General features: G+C 40.0%; 1 protein-coding gene across 1 annotated transcript in view; it reads right to left on the bottom strand.

The window, feature by feature from the left end:
• ADGRL3 (adhesion G protein-coupled receptor L3) overlaps positions 1-15,075 on the bottom strand; it is a 425,730-nt gene that overhangs the window by 331,815 nt on the left and 78,840 nt on the right. Inside the window, exon 4 of the mRNA XM_070938393.1 lies at positions 5,752-5,965. Within this exon, the coding sequence (XP_070794494.1) occupies positions 5,752-5,965 (214 nt within the window). The remainder of the gene's footprint in view (positions 1-5,751; positions 5,966-15,075) is intronic.

Genomic DNA, 15,075 nt, shown 5'->3' on the forward strand with positions numbered 1-15,075 from the left:
TAAGATACATTTTTGTACATGATTTTCCTACTTCAATACGGTATTTTTCGGTGTATAAGACATACTTTTTTACCCCCAAAAAGGAGGTGAAAATCTGGGTGCGTCTTATACGCCGAATGTAGCCCCGCCCACCCGCCAGCCCCCACCCTTCGGCCATTTTCGGGCAGTTCCAGGCGGCAGGGATCTGGGTTGGGGCACAGCCTGAGGAACAACCCTCTTTGGGACGGTCGGGGGGGGGGGAGAATCTGCCCGGCAGCTTCGGGGAACAAGGCGGATGCCACGATTTGCGGCTGGTCACCCCTCTGGCCATCCAGCAGGCAGCTTAGGGCAGGCAATGGCCGCAATGACTTCACTCCCCTGCAATGTGAAGAGCTGCTGCCTCTCTGTGCCCAGGAGCCGAGCAAGCTGAACGAGAGCTCCTAAAGAAAAATGCCCCTCCTTTCCAGCCACCGCTGCCCGGATACCCCAACGCAATAATCAGAGCCGCGTTTCAGGCGGCGGGCGGCCAGTTCCCCTGCAATGTGCAGCGGGGAACTGGGAACCGTTTTGGATTTGGGGAGGGGATTGCAGCACTTCCGCCTGAAAGTGCTTTTCCTCCCGTTGCACATTCCCATGGATGGCCATGTGGCTGGTGGATGTGGCTAGGTGGCCATGTGACTGGGTGGGCGCGGCTAGGCAGTCACGATCCTATTCCCCCTATGAGGATTCCCCCATCCGGACCTTTTGCAATCCCCCAAAGGGTCAAAGGAAACCAGATTCCATACAGCTCTGAACCCTTAAGGCAAACCAAATACAAGTGATCCTTGCTTAATGGCCGGTTGCTCAGCAAGTGTTCTAATTTACCACTGACCTCCCCAGAGCTACTTGATCTGTTTTTGGAGTTTTGACAGCCATATATATATATATATACACACACACACACAAACACACACACACACGCACACACTTATGACAACATCCCACAGTCATGTGACTGAGGTTTTCTATATTTTTTGCCAGTTTCCAACAATTCCTTCTGGTTTCTGGTTAAAAATGCCCATTGTGGAAAATGGACTTGTTTAATAACCACAGTGTTTGCTTAAATGACCACAACATTCACTTAATGACCATGGTGTTTGCCTAACCCAGGGGTCTGCAACCTTAAATACTCAGAGCCATTTTTCTATTTTCTTTTAAACAGGTATCTCTCTCTCTCTGTCTCTCTCTTTCCTCCCTCCCTCTCTCATCTCTTTCTCCCTCCCTCCCTCTCATCTCCTTTCTCTTTTTCTTTCATTTCTCTCATCTCTTTCTTTCTCTCTCTCTCTGTTTCTCATCTCTCCATCTCTTTTACTCTCTCTCATCTCCTCTCACTCATCCCTCTCTCTTTCTCTCTCTGTGTGTGTCTCTTGTCTCTCTCTATTCCCTCCCCCTATCTCTCTGTCTCTTGTCTCCCCTCCCTCCCCCCAGGAAGAGGCTTGGTGGGTGTCAGAGGGGCGGCAAGTGCTTCGGGGCTCCTAAGGGGGTTGAGCCTCCCCGCTCACAACATCTTTGCCTGAGGAGTGAGCAGTTAAGCGAGCAAGCCAGTGATCTGTCAGCTGCCTCTAATCTGCAGTTTACTTGTGAGCACTATTGGCCTTTTTCCCTGCCTCTCCCGGCCAATGATGCTCACGAGTAAACTGCAGCTAGGAATCTCAAATATGGTCGGGAATGAATGTTTGTGTATTAGCCACTGGCTGGAGCTACTAAACAGGTGGCCAAACTAAGAGTCTGAAGGACCCCATCCCTTCACTGGGAGTCCAGGCAGCTCAGCGATTGTGAGTGGCTGGGCTCCTTGAGAGACGGAGTTTGCAGGTGGCTAATTTACCACTGGCTACAACACAATGTTCATTCTCATCTGTATTTGAGATTCCTAGCTAGGGCTGACTTCGGCAGCTTCTCTCCACTGGAGTGCTTCCTGGACGCGGCTTTCAGCTCTGAGCCCAAAGCAGCAGGAGGCGTGGGCTGTCTTGGTGCTACCAGCTTTGGGCTCTTAGCAGTCCATGGAGGACGTACTCGAATTGGCCCTGAGACCAGGGCCCCAGGAGGGTGCGGGCGAAGACTTTTATGGCTTTCTTTTTGCCTTGCAGAAGCAGAGATGGGCAGGAGACCCAAGAGCACACAGCAACCCAGTGCAGTGCTCTCCTAAGGGCTGCCCACTCAACCCCTCCACCTTGCTAGTCTGGCTGGTGATCTTCCGCGTGCTTCCCTCACAGGCAGGCCGGCTTTGGAAAACACACGGGAAGGGCTCCAGTGCCACAATCTTCCGCGTGCTTCTCTCCCTCCCTGTGTGCATCAGTTCACCTGCCGCCAGTATCACCCCTCCGCCAGCTCGCTGTCCCCCACTCACCTGCCAGCCCATGCCCTTCGGCCTTACCTTTGCTAACAGCAGTGAGCAGAAGTACACAGTGGCTAGATTCTGCAAGTAGTGGCGGGGTGGGGCGGGGTGGGCATGGCCAGCCAAATTTCTACTACAGGTTTTCCTGAACCGGTCAAGACCGGCTGAATCCCACCACTGGCCTGAGCCAACCAGGAGAGGCATGGGTCTAATGAGCAACTGGCTGTGTTGACAATCATAAGAATCTTGTCTGCTTTCTCAGGTCCAAGAAGTTCAAACTGTTGTCAGATAGCAGAGCAAGACTGTGACCCAGGCATTTCTGCAGGGCTAGGAACAAATTTGAGCAATTTTATCCACAGATACTCTGAAGATTCCTCTGCACAGCCTTGGAATATCCAGGTTCCCCCAGCCCAGAAAGCTGCTAAACAGCAATTCATGGATGCAATAATGGTGGAGAAGTACTGTTGCTTTACCATCTTACTGCCACAAGATAGATCTGTGAAGTTTCCGAAAGATGCCCTAATTAATTCATGAGCCATGAGCCAAACTTCAAAAGAAATACAGTCATTTATTAGGAGCACCATTTTGGCAATATTCGGATGCAGTTAGAACTAATCCCATATAGATTTATGTTCCCCTATGACCCTGTCTCTCCCCTCCTCCCTGGCCATGTCATAAATCACATTCTCCAATTAACCACTTTGGCTGGCTGTGAAACCCAACACCCTCCTACTGATTGCGGTAAGAAAGCATCTGTGGAATGTGGCTTCAGTTAGGGAAATCAATCAGCTCTATCAGTTCTCCCTCCCTCCTGCTCATGGCAACTTGAAAGCTTTGCAAGTTAATAAGACCCTAATAGCAGCTCTCACCTATTATCGGCCCTGCTGGATAAACCAGACAGGAAACATGACTAGATAAGTTAATTCTACATTATTGTAAAGCCACATGATGATACTTCCTGACAGTGAGAGCAATTAATCAGTGGGATTGCTTGCATATGGAAATTTTGGGTGCTCCACCACTGGAGGTTTTCAATAAAAATTGGGCACCTATTTGTCTAAGATGGTATAAGGCCGTGTTTGCGATCCTATGGCACGTGTGCCCAAAGTGGCACATGGAGCAATGTCGCCTGGCACGTGCAGTGCTGTCTGTTCCTCTTCCATGCATGTACGCATGACAATCAGCTGGCCTTTGTGCTTGTGTCAGTGCCAGAAACTGGAAGAGCTGGTCTTCCATTTTCTGGTGTGAGCATGTGCGCTGGCCAGCTGATCGGCACATGCACATGCATGACAGTAATCTAAAGACTTGCTGGCAGTAACCTGAAAAAACCGCAAGTACTCTCTGGCGCGTGCACACCCCTGGGCAACTCCTATTGCTGGTCTCGGCCCAGACGCATACGAACTGCTCCCTTTTTGGCACTTGGTGCCACGCGCGCACACGCACACTTCCTTTTCAGCACTCAGTGCCAAAAAGGTTCGCCATCACTGGTATAAGAATTCCTACCTTGGTCAGGGGACTGAACTATCAGACCTCCAAGGTCGCTTCCAGCCCTATGACCTGTATGCGTGCCTATCTAGCCTGCTAGCAACTCTTAATGGGCAATTTCAAAGTCCTGGCTCAGCTTTATCAGGGCCCTTACAACAAAATTACAGACTAGTACTCTTTCAAGCAGAAGACACTTAAAAAATATAGGAATGGCAGTCTTTCGAATGACAAGAATTCTAGGTATGTAGTTATTTTAATGTGTTGCTTATATTTCTTGCACATAAACAGTCCAGATTTGCTTTACTGGAATTTATTCCCATGATATTCCCTTTATATTTTCATTAAAGTGAAAACCATATATAATGTATATAAAGTGTAAACAAATGTATATAGTGTACATAATGTATGTAATGTATATAAAGCAGCAAACAAATAATCTCATAGTTAAACCATCACTAGACTTTTTATATAATAGAAATGACACACACACACACACACACACACACACACACACACACACACACAGAGAGAGAGAGAGAGAGAGAGAGAGAGAGAGAGAGACTACAAAGTCATAATAGTTAATGTATGTCATCATTTCCATTAGAGGTTCAAATATCAATTATTATTTTAAGATGAAAGCATGTGAGGCTAGCTTTCAAGCTAAAAATGCATTTGGTTTTATATTTTCTGGATATAAATGCTTACTCAAGCTAATGTTAATGAGAATTTAAAATGAAATGATAAAAAATGTGGTCAGATATTTAGAAAGCTTTTCAACAAAAATAGACATTAAGTATTTCAGAAATAAATTGTGGATAATCTCTGGGAACATTGGGGTCCTATGTGAAATTTAGGAACATTTTGTTGAATGATGCTGCTTCTTTATAAAACAGATATTCTGTCAGAATTGTGACATACTTATATAAAGAAAGGACCAACTCAAAGCTTACATAAATATATTTGTTCAAATAGAGGTTATAACACTGCACATATACATTTAAAGGGAAGCAAGATTAAGTAGGCAGTGTTAGCTATCAAGAAGAGGATTATACAGTGATTTTCAGCTGGTAGTAAGTGTGATTGGCTTGTTTGTTTGTTTTCAAGATGGAACAAGACCAGAGGGCAAAATAGAGGATGAGAATCTCAGAAAAGGAATGATTAAATTTTGAAGTAAATTTTATGATTATGTGGTCTGCTATCTAAATTAATGGACTATTAAATAAGGAATCCTGTTTAATTCTAGCTTCTGCCATGAACTCAGTAGGTTAGAGCTCTGTCACTCAGTTTCAGGTCCCTCATCTACAACTCACCTTATATGGCTGGGCAAGGACTATGGAGAGAACATATGTGAAGCATCTGTGACATCTACAAAGGTCTAAATTAAAAGTGGGACTAAGTTCAAACAAGAAAAAGAGGGGGGGAAAACAAAGCATGGAGCTGTAAGGATTCCAGTCAAAGAAAATCCACTTCTAAATGTTTTCTAGTCACATCTGAAGTTAATGTAATACATACTTCCATGACCAGTTTCTAATCCCTGGGAAATTTAGGACAAGAGAAAATATGTGCTTTAGGGTGGCAAGTCAATAGGAAAAAGAAAAAGAAAAAGAAAAGGCACCAGATAAAAGGAAATGAGAAACTATAAAGGGACCACAGATGAAAAATGTCTAAATTAAGGTCATTACAACTTGGGGTTCTTGTACAATAAATACTGAGTTTAGGTTTAAATCATTTCCGAAGATCTGAATAAAGTTCTGTGATCTGTAACTCACTGTTTTGTTCATTTTTACACTACCATAGCTGTGAAGCATGAAAACAGATTGCAAATACCTTAACAGCCTCAAACAATAACAGACTTTCATAAATAGCAAACAAGATTAAAGCAAAACCCATCCGGCAAGAATGTTCAACCTTACCTTTGAGTCATAATCTTATAAGCATCTGGCAGATAACAGCGGATATTCTCCATCTGAGCAGGATCTGAGTCACAGATTTTATCATCTGTCCTGCCATAGTTGGCACTTTCAATCATGATAACATCTGTTCCTGGGCAACGGAGCTCTATTGGGTAGCTTTCACAAGAGAGTTCCCTCCGGACCACTGCCATAGGAACAGGAGCACGACTAAAAGCTGTGGAAAGAAGAGAGATGCTTAGTAGAAACCAAAGCACGTAAAACAAAAATATTCCCCATAGTCTACAGAAATGTCAAATCAAATGATTTGCAAAGGAATTTGGGTCATTCTATGTAGCCTTTCAAACCTTTCTTTGAACACATGAAAAGTGTCTTCCACTCACCCATGAGTAACTGGAGAAACCCATTTATGCAACAGGCAAGAATTTAGAAGCAAGTTGCTTCATGGTAGGATTGTGCAGTGCTTCAGAGCACACAGGAGTGCAAATAGAGCAAATGACACTATTCTAATAATCTCATGCGCTTAAAACCACCTTTTCAGAACTGTATCTCAAGCACTGCACAGCCCTAACTCTAAAGATGGGTTTTCTTTATCAGAATTGAGCCCACAACCTTTTATTTTTCCAAATATTAATAAAAATATTTTCCTCAGTCCCCATCATTCATCCTCTTTTGATAAAACTATTGTTTATCATTACAGTGGGAGGAAACTATTTTGCATATTAATCTTTGTGGTCAGCCCATTCCTATCGGTATTGCGAGCATAAGATTGAACAAACCAATTCTATTCCCAAATTTTGATTTCTGGAAGTATGCTAGCAAGAAGCCTACCAACCAGGGTGGATAAAAATCAATGATTTTTTTAAAAAAAATTAAAAAAAATCAGATTTTTTTGATTTAAATCGGATTTTTTTGATTTTTATCAAATTTATTTTAATAAAAAACTTTTGGGGTAAAAATCTATCATAAGATAGTTTCTATTTAAGATACATAAATAATTTAGTTTATTCAGCATGAAATGGAGCTTAGTTATGTAGCATGAGGCTGTATATTCTGCAACACTGGGACTATTGGTGAGTCAACAGTGGGTCAAAGGAGTAGCAGAGATGACAGTTGCTCTTTAAAAATTATGATTTAAATCGAGTTGATTTAAATCAAGCCTTTTTACTAGTGATTTAAATCATGATTTAAATTGTGATTTAAATCAACTCGATTTAAATCAAATCCACCCTGCTACCAACTGTAAATAGCTTTGATTTTCAAAAAGTAGCTCAAAGAGAAGAAAAACATTTTTCAAAAATATGTTTTGCCTTTGTTGCTGTCTTCATCACAAGATTCCAATTTTTCTGACAGTTACAATTTTTGGAAAAGTGGCTTTTTTGCATCCAAAATGAAGACAATACAATACATGTTAGTTAATGTTCAGTTCATTTAGAAGCCTGATGGATCAAGCCAAATGGTCACTGTTTCTCAAATAGCTGGTCAGATCTTTACAAAAAACTCTGAGGTCATGAGGGCAATTAAACTCCCTCTGCATTTCTGAACAGCTCATATTATAAGGTCTACCCATAATATAAAGTTAACGTAACATTGATGGTGAGCACATACTGTACTTTTTCTGTATCCATGCTGAGTTTTAATTTTTTCTTATTAATATGAATGGGCTAGGAGAGTAACAAAAATGAAATAAGATAAATCCCCTATAGATTAGATCTCCTAATACAACCAGGGATAACCTAAGAATGTTCCCTCTGGAGCAGGATTTTAAGAAACGTAAAAATACTTGCAGAAGGGGGGAAACTTGTAAGGAAAGTGTCTATTTTTAGGATCAGTGGTGCTTGAAACGGTCAATTTGTTGCAGAGAATTGATATTGGACTTATAAACCTCATGAAAACAGAACTCTTCATCAGTTTTGACATTTTCACCTCAGTGGCCCTTGCCTGATTATGATGATGATCAATGATCCACATACAAGCATATAAAATCATAGTAATTGGAGATACAATCTTTGAGAGCATGTTTGAAACACAGTTATACAGAATTTAGCCCCCTTACTGATAATGCTAGCACTGGAACATGAAACCAGGAGTTTTATTTAATCAAAGTTTGTTTTTCTACAATACTGTTATAGATAGGGAATTCCATATGTGACTGACAGGGTTGCTTTTAGACTAAGAGTAGGCAGTGACCTAGGCTGCCAAAACTTAGGGAGCGCTAACACACACTCCTCCTTCAAAATCATTCTAAATGCAAGTGTTCAGATGAACGGGTACCGTCAATCATTATGTTCTATGGGCATCAAGTATTCTTAAAATGGCATGGTGCCCTTGGAAATTGTAGTACAGAAGTACATGGACAATTGCTTAGATATCTTCTCAACCACAAAGGCAAAACTGTTCGGATAAAGGGGGTTGGCATATCTATTCTGTAGGAAGGTTGATGGTAATGTATTATTGTGTGTCCAAAGAAATCCTTCCTCAGGCCAGGGAATGTGAGAGATGTTTAATATTTGGCCAGCAACCAAAGTCCCCTTGACATCCAGCTCTGCTGTTCTGGAGCATCTTAATGACCTCTATAACATCTATCCGTTATGAGAGTACATGCCTGGTCTTTTCATAATTCAGAGTAAGAAGCCTATATAACATGCTTACTCAGACTTTATAGCACCCCTCTAGATAAGAAAATAGTCCTCCACTAATAATAAGGCTAATAGGCCATTGGAGAATAATTAATCTTCATGCTCCAGGCCTTTAGCTCTATTATATGCATCCCTGCCTCAAGTCTAAGAGTGCCAAGGGCTACATCTCCTGGGGCAGCAAGAATTGCTCTTTAAAATTTGGTTTGTAGCACTTTCATGGTATTCTTCATTGCATAGATTCCCATCTGAGTTATGAATAATATCAGAACTAGTGTTTTGGCTTCATAAGGTTTAAGGGCGACAGGATCTAATTCTCTACCCTTGGAGAAAAATAATTGCCCAATAATGGCATTTGATATTTTCCTTGGGATGAGTCTCTACATCAGTGATGGCTAACCTTTTTGCCATCGTGTGCCAAAAGCGGGGGAAGTGCAAGGGGGGGGTCGCGCACGAACGTGCCCACACCCATAATTCTATGCACCTTGCCCCCCCGCGCATGCACATGCGACCCCCCCGCGCTCCCCCCGTTTTTGGCATGCAATGGTGGGACTGGAAGTCGGCAAACGGGCCATTTCTGGCCTCTGGAGGGCCTCCAGAGGGGTGGGAAAGGCTGTTTTTGCCCTCCCCAAGCTCCTAGAAAAGCTCTGTAGCCTGTTTCCTGATATCTGGTGGGCCCAGAAGGCCCGAAAATCAACTGGCCGGTGTGCACATGCGTGCCAGAGCTGAGTTCACATGCCCACCGATATGGCTCCGCGTGCCACCTGTGGCACGCGTGCCATAGGTTAGCCATTACGGCTCTACATTATTGTAAACTAAAACCAAATCAATCAATTGTTGTCCTCTGTCCCAAAATTGTATCCTTGTATGTCATGGTGTCCTAGTATTTTTTTTCAATTCATCACAGAAGGGACTATGCTGCAGAAAACCAGCTTCAAAAAGAGCCTATATCTTGAACAACATCATTAGCTTCCAGCAGAGATAAAATGGTGAATGGCTGCAGCCTTGCTTACAAGTGTGGCAACTGCCCAGAAACAAAACAAAGTAAAACAAAATCAAGTCAACAGAGACCAACATGGAAGGTATGAGGGCAAGTGAAGAGGAGGCTCAGTAATATATTTTGGGGTAAAAGAACATTTTATGATTCTCCAAGCCCATTAGGAACGCTAATTTGCATGTAATAATGTAATAATAATAATACCTACAACAAAGGTGCAAATCAGAGCTACAAATCCATACAACTATACATACAACTTTGGAGATTCTGGTAGGAAAACAGAGTAGAGAACTCCATCTTACTTAATGAAAAGGTCTTTTTTTCCTGAGAAACCTGAAAAATGAGATGGTTTATAAGCAAGCAGGCTAGAAAATGTAATAGACAAATACTACCTATGTTAAGTTTGTGCAGAATGTAACAAAGAGAATATATGTTTGTTCTGTTTTTGTATATTTTGTATATGTATATCTTGTTTTTAAACATTTTAACTGCCAAGAATCACTGGGAGTATGGAGGAATATTTATTTATTTACCTTCTATTAAAATTGGAACAATCTAGCTAGAAAAAATGTACAATCATTGAAAATTTAAAGGACAATCTTAATCTTATCTGTGTGATCGTAGAACGAGATGAAATACTACTAGATGCCATATAGAGAAAAATCTGCATTTTTCTCTACCATTTCTTATTCAATGTGATGAAAAAGAATGTAGTTTTAATATATCTTTCAAAGGAGAAGAGACTTTTAGTGAAATTTTGACGACTGATGAAATGAACTGTGACATTCTTAAAATAGCATAATTACAAAGTAGCCAAGTGTGTATGAATGTCTTCAATTTCATTGTGTATAATCATCTCTCCAGTGTTCTACAGTGCTTTCCACACTTTAATGATGACCCAAAGGAAGACATGTTTATTTATTCATTTACTAGAAAAAAATATGGCTGGCCATATTATATAAAATATCCCAAACTAGCTAACAGATTTTACCTACACTGAAATACACAAAATTAAAAATCCTCTTAGACACCACTAAATGCTATAACACCATCCTCTCAGAAACACAAATATTAGGCTCACTTAGAATCAGTTCTTAATATCCTTCTGGAAGGCAATGAAAAGAGGGACCATCCAAATCTCTGGAGAAGGTGTTCCATAAGGAATATCCACTGTGTTTGTTTTTTTTTTTTCAATTTGGAAGTTTAGGTAGCCAGAAAACTTCAACATGATGAAGGTCAGTAAACTAAACCAAGAATGCCAGTAATAACCTACTATTCTACCTTGAATAATAAGGGAAGGGAAGGGAAGGGAAGGGAAGGGAGGGAAAGGAAAGGAAAGGAAAGTAAAGGAGAGGAAAGGAAAGGAAAGGAAAGGAAAGGAGAGGAGAGGAAAGGAAAGGAAAGGAAAGGAAAGGAAAGGAAAGGAAAGGAAAGGAAAATTAATTTTCCCATCTGAATTTTAAAAATGAAATGAATAAAGAACAGAAAATTTAAGGCAGATTTACAGATATTTAAATCAAGCATCTAGCATACAAGTCATTTTTTTCCTAGTTAAATTAGAACTGAAATGTTGGAAATGTTCAGCCTCTTTATGCAACATTATTGACTTAACATCAAGAGTATAACAATATATTTACGAGTTGGAAACACGGGCAAATTAATTTTGATTCTGTTTCAATTCCAGAGCTGACTCTATTTGGCAGAGCCTGCCATGTTCCATGATGAGCATGGTGGTGAGCTTCAGAAACTATGCCATGAGGTTTGGGACAAACATTAGAGATTCCTGAGACAACCATTTCCTCATGGAGATGTAACCTGATGGCTTTCAAGTCACCGTATTCATCTTGCCCTTCCAAACCATAAGATATATCTCACTCTCCTCTTCATTCTCCTCCTTGTGTTAATTCTCCTTAGTGGTTGTCAGAAAAAAAGAGGCAAAATGAAGCATTACATCAAAATCAGTACTTTGGCTTGATTCCGCAGCTCTGTTTGTCAGCCAGCTGTTCTGGCAATCTGGATTATGCTTTGGGGCATCCAATGGCCATCTGTGTTTTGTGACAACTATTCAGGGGTGGGTATTTAAAATGGTAAGTTTTATCAATGTTTGTTTCAGTTTTACATCTTTGGCTTAAACATCAGCTGTTAGTAATTTCAGATGTATAAAATCAACACCGCTTTTATACACTCAAACAGATTCAAAATCAATGACACAACTATCTAACAAGGCAGGCATAAGGAAGCACAAATTAAAGAACTGTTAATGTAAATTCATAAAGAAAACCAAACAGAAAAACCCTTCACTGCTTATTTGCTTTCTTGTGTTTTTGAAAGCAAGCGTTGGACTAAATGCATAAAATATAATTATGCAGTTATGCAAGTTTAATAAAAAAAATATAGTCATGAATGATACTAAAATTACAATTGCAAGGATAATAATATAAGCAGTAGCTCAGACCCCCACAACTGCTCTAGATGGGCATGCGATCTTGGTTGTGCAAATATATATATAAATAAATCTGTCTGTAATACCCTTTGTGCATTCTACATCACATTCAACTTTGGAAATGAAATTTTATTGAAAAGGAATATGATATACAGTATAATGTGTGACTGGAGTTGGAGAAATATAAAGAAACCTATGATCTGGTAATTCAGTTTTATGGACCAAGACCATTTTTAAAGATAAACTGGGTTCTTAAGATTCCATATTAAATGAACCTAAGCTTTATTATTGTGATGCATTCCATCACCTGGAGAGTCTCCACCATTAATACATAGCTGATTTTAAGATCTGTCTAAGAGTTTTCCGGTCACCATTCCCTATTTACTCTTGGCTAGGCCATGTCATCTCAAACACAGCAAATGGGATTGAGGTAAAATACCATGAGAAGTTCTCAGGATTCACTGCAAACTGTTGGTTTGCCAATGAAGTGGTGAGCTTTAGGACCAAAATAAGAAATCATACACATAAAACAGGAAACATACATATTATATTGCTTAAGAACTGCCCTGTTTAGCAACCATTCAAAGTTATGATGGTGCTGAGAAGGTAACTTTATAACTGGTATTCACATTTATGACCATCACAGCATTCCTGCAGTAACATAATTGAGATTTGGCTGCTTCACTCCTGGATTCCAACAAGCCGAGTCAATAGAAAAACATGCAGTGAAATTTCAAGTTGCAGTCTCATGGCTCCTTTAATAATCGCAGTGGTTCATTTAATGACAGGAGGGTCATGTGATATCTTACTTAATAACTGAATCACTGTACTTCAGAATTATACAGTATAATTTCAGATACTGATACTTGTCTAGGATTCAAACAAAGTTGCTTATAAAGAGATGTAAAATCTGTTTTGCTGTCTTTTATGTAGGACAAAGCAGGGTTTCTTCTTACAGTCTTGTATCTGGTATTTTTAAAATAAAAATAATTACATTTGTAAAAGGGGGATAAAATGTGATTTTGGGGATGGGTGTATGAATGTTTGAGCCCTTCCTTCCTCTTCCAATTTTTGGGGAGACTCTGTGTGTGTGTATTTAACACTATTGAAATACTATGTAACCATACAATTCACAAGCAGTTAGCCTGAGCCACTTAAAAAAGAAAAAAAAAGAACAGAAAGAAAAGAACAGAAAGAAAAGAAAAGGACTTCATTTCTACTAGGTTCATCCATCATAGACTTATTAAGACTTACTAAGATCAAAAATCGACTTCTCTCTCAGGCAAATCAATAGTTTCTAATCGGCAATTTCAAAAGAATGTGCTTTCTTGTGTTGAAGTTCTGTTCACTAACAAAAAACCTCCCCAGGTCTCCTTCTATCATCTTATTTTGTTACATTAATAACACAGTAATTTAAAGTAGTAAGTTGCAAAGTACAGTAATTTGGGTTGTATAACATAACTGACAGGTACTAAACCTCTGATGCGGCTGCTCAATTTAAGGAGCTGGACTAGGAACAAGGAATGCCCAGGTTCTGGCCCTTCTTTAGCCATCACCTTGGATCAGTCACCCTCTTTCAGTCCTAGCATGCAAAGTCAACAAACATTTGTAAACATTTATCTACAATGCTGAATCAGTGTGGAAACCTACTGGTTTCAGGATATTATTATTATTATTATTATTATTATTATTATTATTATTGTTGTTGTTGTTGTTGTTGTTGTTGTTGGTTATTATTATTGTTGTTGTTGTTGTTGTTGTTGTTATTATTATTATTATTTATTGGTTAATCTTTAGTGAGATTCACAGCCTTTGAGGCTGGTTAATAGCTCAGCAGCTCGAGTCCTAACCAAGGACCTAGGAACTGTTAAATAGCGGGGTAGCCCTTTGGGTATTGCTCCGAGGGCTCCAATTACAATCGGGACAACACACGATTTCTTTTTCCACAGTCGCTCAACTTCAATTTGTAAGTCCCGGTACTTTGTGATTTTTTCTTGCTGCTTATCTTCAATTCGTGCATCACCAGGTATTGCAATGTCAATGAACCATACTTTTTTCTTTTCAACTATTGTTATGTCAGGTGTGTTGTGGACCAAGTGCCTGTCAGTCTGAATCCTAAAGTCCCACAAGATCTTGAGTTTCTCATTCTCTAAAACTTTCTCAACCTGATGTTCCCAGTGGTTTTTGCTGTACTCAAATCCAAACTTCTGGCACAATTTCCAGTGAATGATTTTAGCAACACGGTCATGGCGTTGTAGGTAGTCAGTTTGTGAAATTTTGCTGCACCCACTGATCAGGTGGTCAACTGTCTCTTCTTTTTCATTGCAGAGGCGGCATTTGCTGTTGGTGGTAACATGTTGAATTTTTGCCTTCATACAGTTTGTGGCTGGGGCTTGTTCTTGAGCTGCCAAAATAAAGCTTTCTGTTTCTTTTTTCAGTACTCCTGATCTTAACCAGTTCCAAGTTAGTTTCTGGTCAGCTTTCCCTTCAATACTTTTCAAGTATTGGCCATGCAGAGCTTTGTGTTTCCAATTTTCAGCTCGCTGCTCAATTACTTCTTTCTTATATTCTGCTTTTGTTTTAGTTGTCTTTAAAAGGCCTCCTTTATTTACTTCCTTAATCATTGGTTCTTCACTTTTCTGGATGTAATCATTCAAGCTGCATTTTTCTTCTTCCACAGTCTGCTTTACTTGTAGGAGTCCTCGACCACCCTCTACTTTTGGTAAATATAATCGGTCAACATCACTTTTAGGGTGCAAGGCATGATTCATTGTCATAAGCTTCCTTGTTTTTCTGTCCAAATTGTCTAACTCCATCTGGGTCCAGTCAATTATTCCTGCAGAGTATCTAATCACAGGTATAGCCCAGGTATTTATGGCTTTTATGATGTTTCCTCCACTCAATTTGGACATTAATATCTTACGAATTCGTCGAATGTACTTGGCTGAAGTTAATTCCTTGACTTTATTATGCATTAAGTCAGAGGCTTCTAAAATCCCCAAGTACTTGTAGCCTTCTTCTGATTTTACTGCCTTTATCATTTCTTCATTCTCTAGTTCTATTCCATCCTCTTCTATGATCTTGCCTGCTTTGGTTGCTATTGTTGCAACCAAATTATTATTATTATTATTATTATTATTATTATTATTATTATTATTATTATTATTATTATTTAATCTTTAGTGAGATTCACAGCCTTTGAGGCTGGTTAATAGCTCAGCAGCTTGAGCCCTAACCAAGGACCTAGGAAC

This window comes from Pituophis catenifer, unplaced genomic scaffold (assembly GCF_029215685.1).
Source record: "Pituophis catenifer annectens isolate HBS135680 unplaced genomic scaffold, rPitCat1.0.hap2 SCAF_2, whole genome shotgun sequence".
Taxonomy (NCBI): Eukaryota; Metazoa; Chordata; class Lepidosauria; order Squamata; family Colubridae; genus Pituophis; species Pituophis catenifer.